This window comes from Ictalurus furcatus, chromosome 4 (genome assembly GCF_023375685.1).
Source record: "Ictalurus furcatus strain D&B chromosome 4, Billie_1.0, whole genome shotgun sequence".
NCBI classification, from domain to species: Eukaryota; Metazoa; Chordata; class Actinopteri; order Siluriformes; family Ictaluridae; genus Ictalurus; species Ictalurus furcatus.
This window is the reverse complement of record NC_071258.1, coordinates 13568701-13587035: the sequence shown is the minus strand read 5'-3', so window position 1 is coordinate 13587035 and position 18335 is coordinate 13568701. Positions and strand designations below refer to the sequence as shown.

The 18335-nt window shown below is 37.4% G+C and overlaps 1 protein-coding gene across 1 annotated transcript; it reads right to left on the bottom strand.

Annotated features, from left to right (window-relative positions):
* Positions 1-80: 80 nt before the first annotated feature.
* On the bottom strand, positions 81-12148 carry morf4l1 (mortality factor 4 like 1). Its single transcript, XM_053623067.1, has 12 exons — positions 11993-12148; positions 10840-10886; positions 9831-9898; positions 9518-9604; positions 9141-9221; positions 8988-9013; positions 8733-8821; positions 4900-5001; positions 4624-4712; positions 4011-4183; positions 3190-3274; positions 81-1070 (listed from the first exon to the last, which is right to left on the bottom strand). Exons 1-12 carry the CDS (start codon positions 12030-12032, stop codon positions 986-988), a joined length of 972 nt encoding a protein of 323 aa, XP_053479042.1. The 5' UTR covers positions 12033-12148; the 3' UTR covers positions 81-985.
* Positions 12149-18335: the final 6187 nt, after the last annotated feature.

Below are 18335 nucleotides of genomic sequence, written 5' to 3'. Positions count from 1 at the left end.
TATAAGCACATTAACTTTGATAGTCTAATGGTTGGCCATCCACTTTATTAGGAACACCTGTACATTCATATGGTTATCTAAGCAATCTACCATGTGGAAGCAACAGAATGCATAAAAACATGCAGATACAGGTCAAGAGTGGGCCAGTTTAAACCAATCTGGCCATTTTCCTCTGACCTCTTTTACATCCTCACCCACAGAAGTCGCCTACTCTGTTTTTTGTGGTTTTATGTGCACCATTGTGTGTAACCTCTAGAGACTCTTGTGTGTGAAAATCCCAGATCAGCAGTTTCTGAAATATTCAAACCAGCCCATCTGGTACCAACAACCAGGTCACGAGCAAAGTCAAAGCAATCAGATTTTTTCCTTTATTCTGATATTTGATGTGAACATTGTTTTCATGATTTTATGAATTGTGCTACTGCCACATAATTTACTGATTAGATAACTGCATAAATGTGCAAGGGTTCCTAATAAAGTGGACAGTGAAAATATATAATATATATAATTTTTAAAAAAAATTTAAAAAAACAGCACATCTATATAATCAATTTATCTCCTTGGATAAATTGTGAGCAAACACATATTTGAACAATTTAATAATCCACACATGAAAAATTATATTGAGTCATATTTGAGAAGGAAAATTTATTAACAAACATACTATATATATATTTTTTTAAAAACAAACAAACAAAAAAAACTTCTGCAGTATTTACCTTGATTCTGCTTTACCCACACAGTATCAGTGTTTTCCGAACCAAAATATATTTCAACATGGGGACAGCAGCATTCCAATAAGCCTTAGTACCAGTCCTGTACAGTAGGCTGTTATATCAGTCTTGATTCACCTTCCAGTCAACCAAACTGTTCTAGGGCTTTCATTGGATTTTGGATTTTCCCTTTGAAAGGGGTTTTAAAAGAAACAAATAAAAAATATTCAGTAATGAAATTTCAGCACCACAGATAATCATCGGCTTGGTGTTCACACAGCCTTGCGGTGGTACTCTGGCGGTGCAACCTCATAATCACTGGCGTTGAAGAGAGACGATGAATTCTTCACCAAATACCTGCATCAAAAAAATTTCACAATTAAACATGCACAACAAACAGTTTTATACCACAGTGCTGTTGAATTATTTATTCTGAATGATTAATTTTCTACAACCACAGCTCTCTCAGTAGTTCTGCATCAAAGCAAATCACAGGGTTATATTACTGCACTCGTTTAAATATGTTACCATTTCTAAAAAAAAAATAAATTGCATAGGAACGTGTATGGCGGACGCACTACAAATAGGTTAAATACCCTTTAAATTGCTGATAGGAAGTTTTCTGTGAGATGTTTATATAGCACTTATGGAAAGAATCTCCAGTGTCTGCGTTTTCAAACAGAGGTAAAACTGTAATTTTCCATTTTCATACACAAGAAAGTCTTAAGAACAGATGGCTTTGTGGTTCTTCAGTAACATGAAAGCCATAATATTTTTGCCTCAATTTCAAGAGAGACAACTAGTAGAACTCAATGTCAACCACATCGACAGGGATGCCACCAGGTCTAGTCCTTCTGGTTACTAATTTGTTTAACACTGTTAAAACAGGAAGGGAGCTATTAAAGTAAAACTAGTTCAGACATTTGACCTTGATGTGTCCTTGACCCTGTTTGGATCAAAAATTCCACAATCAAATAAGTGATGATGATAATTCCATATAAATCCTTCAAACATTCCACCACTTGTTCTTGAGATATTGTGCTAACGAGAATCTCAGACAGAGAGGCAGCCAACCCAAAGTCATAATCTCATGCCACCTTGTGGCAGAGGACACCAGGCAGGCTGGTGAGGGAACGCGGTTTATAGCTGGTATAACATGTGACAACAGGACATGTGAACATGTTTTGTTAAGATGTTCCACAGCATTAAATATAAAGGGGGGTTATTTATTATTCTTCAATAAATAAAAATGATTAGCATATCAACATTTCAGAATGTGTTGTTAATGGAAAACCACCGTTTCACTGATTATGTTTCTATAACAGCATGCCCTGTTGAGATTTTTCATTTTAGTGGATGTTCACTGACCTGAAAGCATGTGTGTCAGTGTTCACAAAACTTATGACCTATGTGTAAATATGTTTGATTTTTTTTACAGAAACAAAATTATTTAAAAACCGATTTGAACGAAACCCAGATGTGCCAACATCATAAGATGCAATACTTGGTTAAATGTCTTAAACTCTGGTTTCAGTTGAATTTCCATACAAAACATGCAAGCTACATATACAGTATCTCACAAAAGTGAGTACTCCCCTCAAATTTTTGTAAATATTTGATGATACCATCTGCCTTGCTAAAGAAGCTGAGGGTGAAGGTGATGGACTGGCCAAGCATGTCCCCAGACCTAAACCCTATTGAGCGTCTGTGGGGCATCCTCAAACGGAAGGTGGAGGAGCACAAGGTCTCTAACATCCACCAGCTCCGTGATGTCGTCATGGAGGAGTGGAAGAGGACTCCAGTGGCAACCTGTGAAGCTCTGGTGAACTCCATGCCCAAGAGGGTTAAGGCAGTGCTGGAAAATAACGGTGGCCGCATAAAACATTGACACTTTGGGCCCAATTTGGACATTTTCACTTAGGGGTGTACTCACTTTTGTTGCCAGCGGTTTAGACATTAATGGCTGTGTGTTGAGTTATTTTGAGGGGACAGCAAATTTACACTGTTACACAAGCTGTACACTCACTACTTTACATTGTAGCAAAGTGTCATTTCTTCAGTGTTGTCACATGAAAAGATATAATCAAATATTTACAAAAATGTGAGGGGTGTACTCACTTTTGTGAGATACTGTATATCAGTATCTTGTTTGCTCTGTGCAACACTCTGGCCACATCCACACTGTGACTCTGGAGGCCAGCACATATCCAACAGTTATAAATGATGCTCCTTAAAGCGCTAGTGGGGATCGTTTTCAATAGTCAACCCAGAATCCGTGATCCGATTAAAGCAACGGTGCACTCACAGTGATGTATTCTCCAACGGCTCTCTAACTCAATATTCAATTACACTGTCCTAGGGACCCATTCTTCTCTGTACTGCTAGTTTATGTCATTTTTAACCAAGACAACACACTGCAAACTCCACGTGTATATAGGACATCTTAAACGCTTCAGTATTACTAATGCATACTTACTTTAAGAAATCTTGCAGGTAGCTGAGCAGCAGAGCAAGGCTTTTCTCATCCAGAGGTGTGTACGCCAACATGGCCCCAATCCTCACTGTCATACATTTAAGATGAAAAGTTGTAAAAGGCATGCAAACACTATTTTTCCTACTACCTTACTTCTTGCTTGAGGTTTTTTAATGTCTTCGACTAGTTTTGGTTAAAAATCTGGCAACCGAGTTGCTTTGCCAATACACAAACCATGTAACGTTGGAATATGAAGAAGTGCATGTTGTTTGCACATACCTACAGCGTTGTGCCAATATCAAAAACTCAAGACGTTTCTCAAGTTTGAATGAAACCCGGCTGAGCGAACAATAAACTAAATGGCACATTATTTATACATTTTACAGATTCAGCACGTAAAGCAATATTTGTTAACCTATAGGCATATACATGTTAATGATCATCGTAATCCTGCTCCCAAGATGCCTTTTCCTCTCATTTTAAATCTTGATTTATGGTCATTGCTTAATTTGTGGCTTCTGTCGTGCTTATGAGGGCTGAATCTCAGTAAAGCGAATGCTTTTATACTGGTTATGGAACAGCATCGTGCTCTCATTTTACGCACACACGGCTCCAGACAACAAAACAGATGACAAATTATCAACATCAACTGAACACCACATACATCCACAGATGCCTTAGCAGTTTTATTTTTCATGGGTTAAGGCAGATGGGACTCAATCGTGTTCTCATGATTATCACAGTAACCATAAATCAAGGATATGGGTGGTGGAAATGTTCTATAAAGTATGATCACAATGAAGAATTTGAATAAGAGTGCATACCAAAAAGCCTCAGCAGGTGTGGTGCCCCATAAATCTGAGACATTGACGTGTCCGGATGGTTAGCTAGGATCTCTGCATACTGCGGCCTCTCAAACTTGTAGAGGAGCTGCGTGCCCAACATAACGTTGAAATACTCGCGGATGCCAGCAACCACTTCATTCACAGCATATTCCCTAAATAAAGACATCATTGCACACTTCATCACAAGGAAAAAAACAAAAAACAATCTGGAATTTATATTCAAAAGCTAATATTTTCATAGGATTAATTTATTAGATTAGATTTTAAGGTAGCCACTTATAATATATATATATATATATACACACACACACACACACACACACACACACACACACACACACACACGCTAACTCATTCATTTCCTGTGTCAAGATTTTGAAAGAGAAATTTGCTGCTTGTTGCAAACTGTTCAAAATAGTGCTGCTACTCTCAAAGAATAGTCCAGTTTACCACTGGAAACATGAATTACATGAAGAATTAAAGCTTCCCTAAAAACAAAAGGCCAGTTGAGCTCCTTATTATTGAAAACCATATAGATGTGGCTTCCATTAGCTATCTGCTCCATGCATTTCCCCTTATTAATTGTGCATACTTGTTATCAGAGGTTCCTCTTGATTTCTTGTAACTTGCGTAGTCCTCCAATATCGTGTCTACATTCTTCTTTCCGGGCAGGTGGAATAGCTACAGAAAAGAAAAATGCCAGTCTCAATCACAAAATAAACATTTATGACAAAGCTACATTTTGCAGTTACATTTCACAGTCACTAATATGATTTACCTCTGGATCTGGAATGTCACTGCACTAAAATGCAAAACATTTATAAGCAGCAGCATTAGGTAAATCATAAGGTAGGCTTTTAAACGTCACCTGCTTTTGTCTAGTGATCAGGTCCCAGTCATCGACCAGCCATGGCTTTAACTCCTCAGGTATCTTCACCTTTACTTCCACACGATTGATAAAAGTCTCCTCCTACACCAAAACAGTTCCCAAAATATATCTGGTTTTACCTTGTGGGTTGCCAAAACTGCTGAACTGTTACAGACAAAAACCCACAGTTTCATTTTCTCCTAATATTATTGCATTAATGGAATGCTTTTGAATACAACACTTGCTAAATTCAAATAAAATAATTTAAAAAAAAAAAATTCTGCTAATTCTGCTAACAAGTAGAAGAAGCATTTAGCATTATTCAAATTACATGTTAGAATCATTACATTTAAAAAGCCAAATGTCTGATTTAAAAATATACATGTATACTTTCAATTTAATTTGATATTTATAATTGATATTCAATTCTATAATGTATAATGAAATATTTAAACTCTAAATCTAAAAGCCACAGCACATACCTGACTGATGTTTGGAGAGATAGTAAACTACAAACTGAAGTGGAAATGGATTCCAGCTTCAAGATGACTGCTGCTATTGGTTTTTTTTTTTCGTATTTCGTAAAAAAGAAACCAAAACTTTGTAACATACTTATTTTAACAGATTGCAGAAAGCAAACCTGTTTAATATTGCTGAACAACTTGGTTTGAGGTAGGGGTGAGAATTTATGCCAGCAGTTTGGTGCTAAACTTGGTGGCTATAAGCTATATAGTCTCTGTGCAAAATCAAGGAATCCCAACATGGGGGGGTAATGCTCTGACAACTAAAAATTGTGTGGTCCTCACCAATTTCTTTAAACAAACAACCTCAGGTGTCAACAAAAACAAAAACCTCAATAGATTTCAATATGTAATAATTTTTTTCTAGGGATGCACCGAAATGAAAATTCATGGCCGAAGCCGAATATAATGAAAAACTTGGCCGACGGCCGAATACCGAACATGTTTTTTCGTGGTTTTTTCCATTTATTTTGCCACCATTGCATAAATCAAATACTCGAAATGTGCTTTTTACTATTTTGTCTTGCTTTTCAAAGAAAAAAATCAATTACAAAAAATACAATTTCAAAATATTTATTTAGCACTGAACATTTTTTTTTCATTCCAGCAGGCATAGGCTACCAACAAGGCACAATATAACTTTAAATAAATAAATGAGTAAAATAAAAATATTTTGATGTGGTCATCTTTGAGCCCCCTTTGAATAGCCTATGTTAGGCCTATAACTGACTGCTGAAAGAATGGAACACTCTGTAGCCTACAACAAAAATGTGCATTAAAAAGTGCATTGACAAGAGTGCAGAAAATGGTTCTATACGGCTGATTATATTGGGGATATATACTGCTCGCGTCCCTGTAACACTTCGGAGTATTATAGTAGATATAGTATAGTTAGATACGGTGTTAATGTTATGTTCCTTGATAGTTTTAGTCAGTTTAAACTATAGATTAGTTCATTTAGTTCCTGCTGGTTTTTCTGCTCCCAGTCCATAGTACTAGTTCATGTTTCTTGTTTTGTGTTTTGACCCTGTTTTCTGTGACCGCGGCTTTGATTCCTGCTTTGCCCCGTTCATGCCTGTTTGCCGATCGCCCGACCCTTTGCCTGTCTTTACGTTTTTTGGATTAGGATTTGGATTTGTCTGCCTGCCCTTAAATAAATACGTCTTTAACTGCTTCCGTACTGTACTCCCTTACGTCAGAATACTCCGGAACAGAAACAAAACAAACGCACGTGTCCACAGTAAACAATGTCACGGTTGTCAACATCCGAAGAGCATGCGCCCGCTGATCGCTCGTGCATACGTGCGCCCCCTCATCTCTCCGAGCGATCTGCCAGAAGTGGAGGTCGTGACATTCGCGCGTCTCTCTCTGGTTGCTAGGCTATTTGGTCGCATCATCAAATACGTCATGGTTCAGTCAAATTTATTCGGCCGAACACCGAAAGTGCTTTTTTTGCTATTTTTGGCCGAATAATTTCGGTTGCCGAACATTCGGTGCATCCCTAATTTTTTCCCAAAAAGATAAACCAACATTCAGAAACCAGGTGGAAAAAAACCCCATGTAGAGCCACCTTTTGCAACAATAACTTGAAGTAAACATTTTCTGTAGGAGTTTGTCTCTCACTGATCATTTTATCATTTTGAAGTAATTTTTGGCCCACTCTTTACATTACTCTCAGTTCATGGATGTTTGAGGCCATTCGCTTATACACAGCTCTCTTAAGATCCTGCCAGAGAATCTCTATGGGCTTGAGGTCTGGACTTTCCAACACCTTGATTTTTTTCTTCTTTAGTCATTTAGATATCGATTTGCTGGTGTGCTTGGGGTCATTGTCCTGTTGCATGACCAAATTTCAGCCCATCTTAAGTTGCTGGACAGATGGCCTCACATTTGTCTCAAGAAAATTCTGGTATAAAAGTAGCTTTCATCGTGGTCTCGATGACTGCAAGGTCATGTAGCTGCAAAACAAGCCCAAATCACCCCTCCACCACCATGCTTGATAGTTGTTATGATGTGTTTGGTTTTTGCCAAACATGGCACTGTGTATAATGACCAAACATCTCCACCTGGTTGCATCACTCCAAAGGAGATTGTTCCAGAACTTTTGTGGTTTGTTCAGACGCAATTTTGCAAAGCTAAATCATGCACATATACCTTTTGGAGAGAAGGGGCTTTTTTTCACCATCCTTCCATGAAAGCCACACTTTTTCAGTCTTTTTCTGATTGTGCTGTCATGAACAGAAGCACTTAATGTACTGACAGAGGCCTGTAGGTCACATGCCATAGCTCATGCTATGGGTTTTTCTTTATATCTGACCTCTGTCTGAATTGGCTGGGACGACCACCCATGGGAAGATTGGCAACTGTTTGCATTATAAAGAATTTATAATACGGAAATGTCGACCTTCTGAAAAGTATGTTAATTTATGCACTCAATACTTGGTCGGGGATCCTTTTGCACAAGTTACTGCATCAGTGAGGCGTGGCATGGAGGTAATCAGCCTGTGGCACTGCTGAGGTGTTATGGAAGCCCAGGTTGCTTTCATAGCGATTTTCAGTTCATCTGTATTGTTGGGTCTGGTGTCTCTCAGGTCGAAATTTCTGCATTATTCTTTATTCAAATATTTTGAGATACTGGATTTTTGATTTCCATGAGCTGTAAGTCATAATCATCCAGATTAAATATTTCACTCTATGTGTAATGAATCTAGAATATATGAAAGTTTCACTTTATGAATTAAATTACGGGTAAAAATGAACTTTCATGATATTCTAATTTTTTTAAGATGCACCTGTAGAATGGTGAATTTCAAATTGTTTGGAGATGGCCTTATAACCCTTATCAGATTGATGAGCAACAACAATTGATCCTCTGAGGTCTTGGCTGATGTCGTTTCTTCTTGGCATGCTACAGAAAACAAAACTGTCCAACGTTCTGCTTTTATAGAGGTAGTCACACTTCTTGAGGATTAGTTAAATCATGTGCCTTTCATTAGTTACACTTGGCTGCTAATTACACTCTTAATGATTGTGGAAGTAGGAAGGGTGGACTTAATTTTCTCCCACCAGGTTTCTGAATGTTGACTTTTGTTTTGGGAAAAAATTACTACATACTGAAGTTTGAATTGTTTTTTTTGCCACCTGAGGTTATTTGCTTGTTTGTAGAATTTGGTGAGGACCACACAATTGTTATTTAGGCCCTGATAAATAAAAACAGAATTACAATAGAATTGTAGGAGGGTGTACTTTCTTTCCCCGCCCATGACTGTACATATATGTGTGACCCAGTAGACAAAATAGAAATTAACATACACTCTCCACAGTTGGGTCAACACGTGCCCTCTTCTTGCGTGGAGGGTGAGGAAGTTCTCCAGTGCTGGTCCCTTCTCCAGCTCCTGGTGCTGGAGGAGAACCAACAAAATTCAGCAAACTTTGTTAAAATAAATTAAATTACCTACATTAATTACATCACTGTCTTAGAGTTTGATTGCAAATTATGAACCTGGTCATTTTTTAAATCAAAATAAGTACACCGAACTAATATGGTGATCAAAATTTGAAACTTACTTTTTTGTTTGTTCTTTTTTGTTTTCCTGAAAATTCAAGTAGAAAAGATATTTTAGAAAACTTCCTAGAAAAATTACATCAGAGGAGTTGATTATTAGAAAGATGGCACTTGGGAAAAGATACCAAAAATCAAGGAAAAAAAATCTAACTTACACATCAACATTTTTTTGCTGCACAGCAGCTATCTTCTTGTTTGGTGCAACCCCCCTCATCCTTCCCTCAACATAATGGTCTCTAAAAAAGAGACAGACTCATTTTGTTTCAACAGATGAGCATAAACTTAGTTTAAAAATAAACTATGTTACAGTGAAATACAAATAAATAATTATATGATTTCATTCACACTGTAAACTGAGTACATTGAGTGCATAAGAACTCCAAAAAAAATGAAAAAAAAATCTGTATATTAGAAAAAGCAGAATATCATAAAACATGAGACAGAAACAAAAAGTAAGCATGAAAAACTAAAATGGTACACATGACGGTCCCCCCCACCCCCCACTGATTTAGCGGTGACTAAGATAACTCACTGATTTGCCTTTTGAAGCTCTTTCTGTTTCTGCAAATTGCTGTCCACATATTTGAGTACACGGCTTTCAGGAACCCATTCGTCCCAGCTAACAAGAACAAAGGACACATTTGTAGAACATTTATTGACTGATTAAACAAACCAAAAAATATAGCAACATCACTGGTGATGTCATTCGGTCAATTTTATATTGATGATAAAATTACACTAGAAGTAGAATAGGTGCACTACACATGACTGGTTTTTAATCAATGACTTTTCACTGAGACAACAGCGATGGAGAAGCAACAGAAACGTGTTTGTGATAAACTTACTTCTTATTCCATCCACTATAATGAATGAAGTATTTTACTTGCTTGTCCTTGATACTGATTTTTACACACTGCAAAGAAAAACATGGCAAATAGTTGAGCGCCAAATGAACTGTGTGAACGAGTACAAAAATTTGCTACATTTTCATTACTTTATAAGTGTACATGTAAAGAAATAATAACACTCAGTACGTTTACATGGACAACGATATTCCAATATTAACCCCATTAAGACAATACTCTTAAGAAACTAGCATGTGAACAGCGGTTATTGATGACCTTAATCCAACTAAAGTCATACTCGAAGTAAACAAATCGAATTAAGACATGTGGAGCATTCCTATTTTAGTCGAGTTATCAAAGTGCATTATAGACATGTACACACCTTAATCACACTATTAACGTCGTGTGGGAGTTTTCACTGGATTTTACGACAGGACATGTACACACACGGCAGTGCTCAACCTTTTGACAGAGCATGGCTACGTCCAAAACCGTGTACTTACCAACTATATAGTAGGCGAGATACATGTATTACAGCTACTATACAGTAGGTAAGTACGCGGTTTTGGACGCAGCCCACGGCTTCAAGCAGTCGTCTATTTGCACATATAGCACGACAAATGATTAACCGCACTTGAATCTTTCGTAAAATTAAAGATGAAACACCCAAAACTGTATACGGTACCATAATGAAGACGAACTGTATGTCAATACGGGAAATTCTGGAGGGAACGTCGGACGGCATGGCTTGGGGACGTAATGACGTGTGCCGTTAATGTTATATATAACGTAAAACGGGAACATGAAAGAAATATTCTAAAAATGACTCATGTAAACAACTTAATCACAATATTCTCTTATTTATAATAAGGTCAATAAATAGATTACTGCTGTCCATGTAAACGTAGTCACTGATGTAATACTTTCATACACATGATAGTAGTTTTATAGATATTAGACTTTTCATGATCAGCTTCAACAAATATAATGATAAACTGAGATTCGGTACCTTAGCTTCGTATAGCAGCGGCCCATGAAAACACAGCACTCGTTCACCTGAAACACAGGACACAACAACAGCACAAAAAAAAAAAAAAAAGTGTAACGTTACTGTTACCAGTTCACAAGCATGATGGACTTTTATAGAAAAACTAACTCTTGTTAAAATCTACCTTCACTTGCTTGTCCATGGGACTAACCAACAGTCTTTAATTTATCTGAAACCTGTTTCTATATGAAGGAAAATCACACAGAGAAGAGTAAAGTAAAAACTTTGTGTTCTGTCGTCAGTCATTTAAGCTTGTGTTTGTCTATTTAAAAAAAAAAACAAACGAAAAAATAGTGCAGACAGTGTGGAAATACGCAGCTCATTCAAATTCACTCGCAGAATCCTGATCAACCTCATGGAAGGTGTAATGTGTTCAGAGTGTAAGTAAACAGGTAAGAAAGCTTCTCTATCCTCATGCTGGCTAAAAGGAACCGTCATGAGGACTAAATGCTGATATGCATTGAGGCTGAAACACAAAAAGCTGCGAGATGATGAAAGTGAAGGAAAACGCCATGAATTAACACAGGCGAAAACATTACTCTCTTGATCAGAAAAATGCCTCCAGCATTAAGTGAAGCTTGAATTTAAGGCCGTGTCAAGTTAACTGCGCATGCGCACACACCCTTGGCGGTAGGACCTCTCGGTAAAAGAATCTGTCAGGACACCAGAATAAACATGCTGTGGCACATACATAACCGAGAATCAACAATAACAACCAGCAAAGTAACATTCCACTACTTATGAAGTTATGAAACTAGATACTGGTTACAGATACACCATGTTAATACAGCTAGCTCCAAGTTATGCACACAGCTAACTAGCCATCGGTTTACACGGTCTTCACGAGCTAGCTAGCTAGCTAAATTTATCCTGCATATAGATGCCAGCAATCAGACACAGTAACTTTCTGCACTTTTCAGCTATATAATTTTTTGCCATGATTCACAACAACGTTACTGCCATAACATAAACGCTTCGTGTTTCGCTAACTCAGACATTCCCTCTCTGGCTTTGTGTACAGCAGACTCGTTTGTGCGCGCGCCATTGTGCGAGCTGCAACAGCGAGCTCACCAGCTAGTTCCCAGCCCACATGCTGCATTTCAAACCGTCTTACCTTCTTGAAATTTAGGTTTAGGGTCCTGTTTAGGCGCCATTCACAGCTTAAGTACGAAAAATAGCTGGAAAATCAAATCCAGGCATCGCCAGCTCCGATTCCGTTCAGGTACGGTGAAGGCGTCGCACTACGTCTCTTCTCCTGACGCATTAATTTGGCGCCCGTGTCACGTGACTTCGCCTAAACAGCGTGGTGTAAGTGGAGTGTTTTCCCACCCGTGTGTCTTCTGTACTAGGAGCTAGAAGCAATCGATCGGGTTGTTCAATTCGCCGATTGTTTCTGAGCATGACCCCATTCTGCTCGATCAGTAGATGGGATTTTAGGGAATACTGCTGTGGAAAAATAACGCAGTCATTGAGGAAAGAGGTGTACGGCTTTGATGGGAGACCAAAGCGAGGCTGGATTACCTCTGCTCACCTTTGTAGACACTGCATATAAATATATATAGGTCCCAGTACTTGAATTTATATTATGTAAAGATATAAAATATATACACATATGTAGACATATACTGTATATTACATGAAAATGTGTGCTGTATACTCTAAGTAATGCATATGTAATATAAAACCATTAGTCAGTAGGTGGCGGTAATGCGCATAATGTGGATGCTTTCATTAAACCAAAGAAGAACTGGGATTTCAAATGATTTCTACCCTGTACTGGTGTTTGTGATTCCAAACTGGTAGAACGTGCAAATTGTAGTGAAGAGGATGTGGTTCCGGACATATTTTTAGATTGAATGTAATATGCATTCATGCACATATTTGCTATTTGAGAACATTTATGGAAATTACATAAATCTAACATGGAGTTTGCATGTTCTCCCCGTGTTGCGGGGGTTTCCTCCAGGTACTCTGGTTTCCTCCCCAGTCCAGTGACATGCATGGTAGGCTGATTGGCATGTCGAAAGTGTCCGTAGTGTATGAAGGGGTGTGTGAATGTGTATGTGATTGTGTATGTGATTGTGCCCTGAGATGGATTGGCACCCTGTCCAGGATGTACCCCGCCTTGTGCCCCATGCTCCCTGGGATAGGCTCCAGGTTCCCCGTGACCCTGAAGGATAAGCAGTATAGAAGATGGGTGGATAAAATCTAGCATATCTATCTAATTTGCAGATTTTGTAGGCAAGCACAAGCAATACTGAGCTGACCAATGTGTAGCAGGTTACTTCAAGTTAAGACAGCCTGGGTTATTGTTGTTGTTGATGATGATGATGTATATAATACTACTACTACTAATACTACCAATACTACTACTACCACTACTACTACTACTACTACTAATAATAATAATAATTAATGTTTTTTTTTTTAACTTGTCTCTTTTTTGCAATTTGTATTATGTTTGTGGTGCCTCTAATACTGCTGTGTTGTTGTTTCCTGCACTGTCTTTGTCTTAGTCCCTGTCATATCTGGAAATATAAGCACAAAGCTGATTTCTCGCGTAATTTGTTTAAATATATATATATTTATATAATCTCCTCCTGAGACCCCGCCCATTGACTTGTGTTCTCTGTAGTGGACATTTTGTTTTCATGCATGTCTTTTGACTTTTTGGAGCTACTCTAGCAATTCTTGCTGTACTATACAGAGGACATCCTGAGCTTTCTAGTGATGTCATGTTATGGGCTGGGATGCTAGGAACAACTTCTTATACTGCATCCAAAATGGCCAGCATAGGAACAAGCACATTTTAAGGAAAGAAGAAAGATAACTAAACTATTGTATTTTTTATAGTTTTTTTTTTTTTTACTATAATTATCGCATATATTCTTGTTTATTAAAGTGTCAGAAATAATAAATTTAGTTCAGAAAGCAGTTAAATTGTTTGTGTTTAAAAATATTAGCCTTTTAATGAATGTCAATTATAGTGGACACCAGGACCATCTTAATGTACTTAATGAAGCCATGTTCTATGCACACACTATTCACTACAACCAATGATAAATCATCAGTGACAAATATAATTTATCAGTGTGGCTTGAAGATAATCCAAATGGTATCATGAAATATGCAAACTGGCTAAACAATGCAAAGTTTGTACTCTTGATTTTGACAAATTGTATGGACATACAGTGCCCTCCACTAATATTGGCACCCTTGGTAAATATGAGCAAAGAAGGCTGTGAAAAATTGTCTTTATTGTTTAACCTTTTGATGTTTTGTTAAAAAAATATTAACAAAAACACCCTTCTCACATGGATATCAAACAATTGCAAACACAACACAGGTTTATAAAAAAAAAAATTCTTAAATATAGGTGTGCGACAATTATTGGCACCCCTATGAATATGAGAAAAATATTTTTGAAGTATATTCCCATAGTTTTCATTTTTTAAATACACCTGGGTGACATGGAACAGGAAATTGTTCAACCATGATTTCCTGTTTCACTGGAGTATGAATATTAGGTAACACATAGGTCAAATTCCCTTAGTCATTCATAACAATGGATTAGACCAAGTAACATAGCTGTGAAGTGCAGCAGAAGGTTGTTGGGCTTCACAAATGGGAAGTGGAAGAGGCTATAAGAAAATAGCACAAGCACTGAAATGCCCATTTCCACCATCAGGGCAATAATTAAGAAGTTCCAGTCAACTGGAAATGTTCTGAATCAGGTTTCACTAAGCAGGCATTATAGGAGTAGACTCAAAGCTGTTATCTTGGCAAAGGGTGCCAATAATAGTTGCACACATATTTCACAAAGATATATTTTTTATAAACCTGTTTTGTTTCCAAATTTTTTCATATCCATGAGAGCAGAGTATTTTTGTGAATCTTTTTAACAAAAGATCAAAAGGTTAAACAATAAAGACAAATCATGATTAGCCTAATGATTAGCTAGCTAGCACGCTAACGAACTCTGTTATAGCTGTATGTTATTTCCCTGGAGAACTTAGTTAATTATTTCATTTACACAGTATCATAGTGAATATAAAGGTAGTTAGCATTCTGAACTCGGTTAAAGATTTTAATAATTCCACAATATAAAATTTCTATAGATTTGGGTGATGGACAGGAGGCTTTAGAGAGTTTAATCATGTCACCTGTACTCTCTCTCTCTCTCTCTATCTCTCTATCTCTCTCTCTCTCTTGTTCAGAAGTGTTTTCATTTAATATTAGTAAATTAAATGTGTTTTTAATTAGAAAAGTCTCTACTTGCCACCACCAGAGTATCATCTGTGTGTTTGGGGGAAACTCTGGTCTAACATTAGCTGCACTGCTAACAAACCTGGCTACTTAGCTTGGCAGCTAAGATTAAGATAAATATTATATTGAGCAGAATTAAACATTAAAATGAGTAGCTGGTAAAATCTTCTCCTTTCCTATTAATGCTTGGATGTGAATTATACAATTTAATAGTTAGCTGAATGCTGGTGCACTTGAAACCATGGCTACCCATTTTAAGAGTTCAGTACAATACAATTTTGATTGTAATGTTACTAACTAATAGACTTGGTCATATTAGTTGTAAATATACAAATGAATGTCACATAAAACTAATTCTTTGAAGAGTCTGAGGATAGGAGAGACTGTAGATACTCCTCTGTCCTCCAGGTACGTGTCAGTTAAAAAGTTATATTTTATCTCTATTTGAAACCAGTAGACTGCTTCTGTCTAAGTGTGTGTGTGTTAAGGTCGTTGAGCGAAACCTCCAGCTGCTGCCCACCGAACCCCACGATGAACCTTCAGCTGTCGTTCTGGTAACCAAACATTTAGTTTATTTACTAAAGTAGATCACTGAAATGTCCAAGCGACAGAACATTAGATGTGTTAGTATGAAACTGCTGTGATAAGAAACACTTATGATCTTCATGCTCTACTTTTCACAGCCTCTCAGTGCTGGTGAGCTGAGCAGCGCCTGGTACAATATTCAGTTCCTCTCTTCAGACTCCTTCATCTCACAGTCTGGGGTATACTACAGTCCTGCAGCTGAGATACTCACACATCCTCTTCTTTATAAGCTCTAATGTTTGGTTTTGGTTTTTCTATCTCTAGTCAGTGGACATTAGGAGATACTTCCTCAACATTATAAGGGGTCCAGAGCATCGGTTCTGCTGGTTTAAAACCACCCAAACCTGCTACTCTGATCAGGGGGTAATCACAGTCTTTATTACTCTGATGGAGATAATTGACATTACTGATTATTAGATGAACACTTTTGTGAAATAGATCTTGAGTGTTATTTGTTAATTATTATTTGCCGGGATTCTCTTATCATGTCAACACAGAGCATTGTTTCACTGGCATACAGGTAAGGGATTAATCATTATAGTGTCACAAAATTTTTGTTAATTGCAGTGACTAATTGTGTTCACTTTAAATTGTTCTCTTCAGTGTGTATCTGGGAGGGTTACAGAATTCATTTCCTGTAACCGCATGGAGACTGTGTCGAGGAAAACAATCTTTCCAGCCTAAGTCAAAAAAAACTTCAGAGACAGAGATGTCAAAAAAGTAAATAAACTTTATTGAAATAATAAAGTGAGACAGTCTGCAGAGGGTCCGAATTGTACATGCACAAGCATGTCTTTATATACCTCTCTGAAGCAGTAAAAGTATCCCTAGGCAGGGCATTCACCTTTTCATTCTAGAAACAAACCAATCTCCATTGCCTTAACTAATTATTCATGTCCATATGATACCTTATATTTGTGACGCATGCGTAGTCAGTTCTATTTTCTTTAAAAGTTTTACCAGACCAGGGTTTTTTTTTTTACTTTGTCACATAATTCACCCTATAGTCTCATTTTGGTACTTTTCCTCCTGGAATTCTTATCTTTTCTTTTGACCCTGATTTGCAAGCTTAGAGGGTTTTGTTTAGAAAGCCAGTTCTGGTATGTGCCTAATTGCTTTTTTATTGCCACAAAGTGAAGCTGCTTTAGACAACCACAAGGTTCTTAATTTACTGCCATAGAGTGAAGTTGCTTTAGACAAACACAAAGCACTTAATGTACACACTTAGAATACCCCTTGTTAGAAAGTGTTTTATAGTTTTAAATTAGGCCTGCTGTGCAGAGAGGTACGGAACTGACACAGAATTCTTCTAGCTCAATGCACACTTAGATTATAACTTGATCAACAAGTGTACTTTGAGTTTAGATAATGCTTCCCACAAGTAATTCTTAACCGTTGGGTATACATACCAGATTATACCTGATTAACATATCCAGACATTAGTAAACATTGTAGTTACACACATTGAAACATTAGTCAACTTTGTAGTTACACACATTCATTACACTTTATATCCTACAGCTGTCACCGTGCCACTTGAGGACCATGTGGTAAATTTATTACACTGTCTTGATGTGTATATGGAGAAAGTAACTTATGGAATTTTGTCCGTTGTACATTTATTTGTCTGCAGTGTCTATTTGTTTTTGTTTTTGTCTGTTTTAATTAACAGCAACCCTTGAAAAAGGTGACCTGCACGTACCTGTTTGTGGGAGCAGATGATCAGGTGGACACCTCCACTTGGGTTCAGGATCATGAAGATAACTCTCCCTACAGTGATTCAGAGAGTGAACCAGACTCTGAGGCAAGTCCGTGTTTTAGACCTGATGTGTATCTATATATGCCGCTATTCCCCTGAATGTGAGGCTGTAAAATTTACTGTGGGAGTTTTAATGACTCAATGCTAATGTGGCTTGCAGGAGAAAGAGAAGACCCTTAAGTTTTTGGAGTTTAGAGGTGCCCTTTATTAGGTATGATCCTCTTCACTGTTTAATGGTGTAATGTATGTTTAAGGCACACGAAGTATTTACACCTCTTGTTTTTAGCTACCATCTATCAGAGAGAGGGGTTACTGATATCGGCCTGAAGCTGCATGCTCTCCGTAAGACTTTCTCTGTGAGTAAAACCGTTGTTTAGCTACTGTTATTGTGCAGGTAAATCACGCTCTGCTTTAACTTATATTGTGTGCTGTCTTATATTCAGACTCCGCTTGCCAGCATCCACAACCAGAACTTCCTGTTTGTGGTGGGAAAGAAAATCGTGATGCGTCTGGCAGCAGTTAATAAACAGGTGACTTCAGAATGATGATAGACTGTTTTATTTTTGTGCAAAATACTTTCAGCTGATGTTTTAGTGGTTAAATATAAAACTAACAACAGGCAATTAGGCAGTGAAGAAACCTGCATTAGCATACATTTTTAAACACAAGTGAAATGTACATACATTAACTATTGGAATAACTAGTGTTAATAGCTAATTTTCTGTTTTATAATAATCACAGCCTGCTAAGAATTAAGGACAAATATTAAAATGAAATGTATGTGATGAACATGGCACTGGGATATACAATACTTGGAAATTTTGTCCCATGTAGTACAACAACTGTG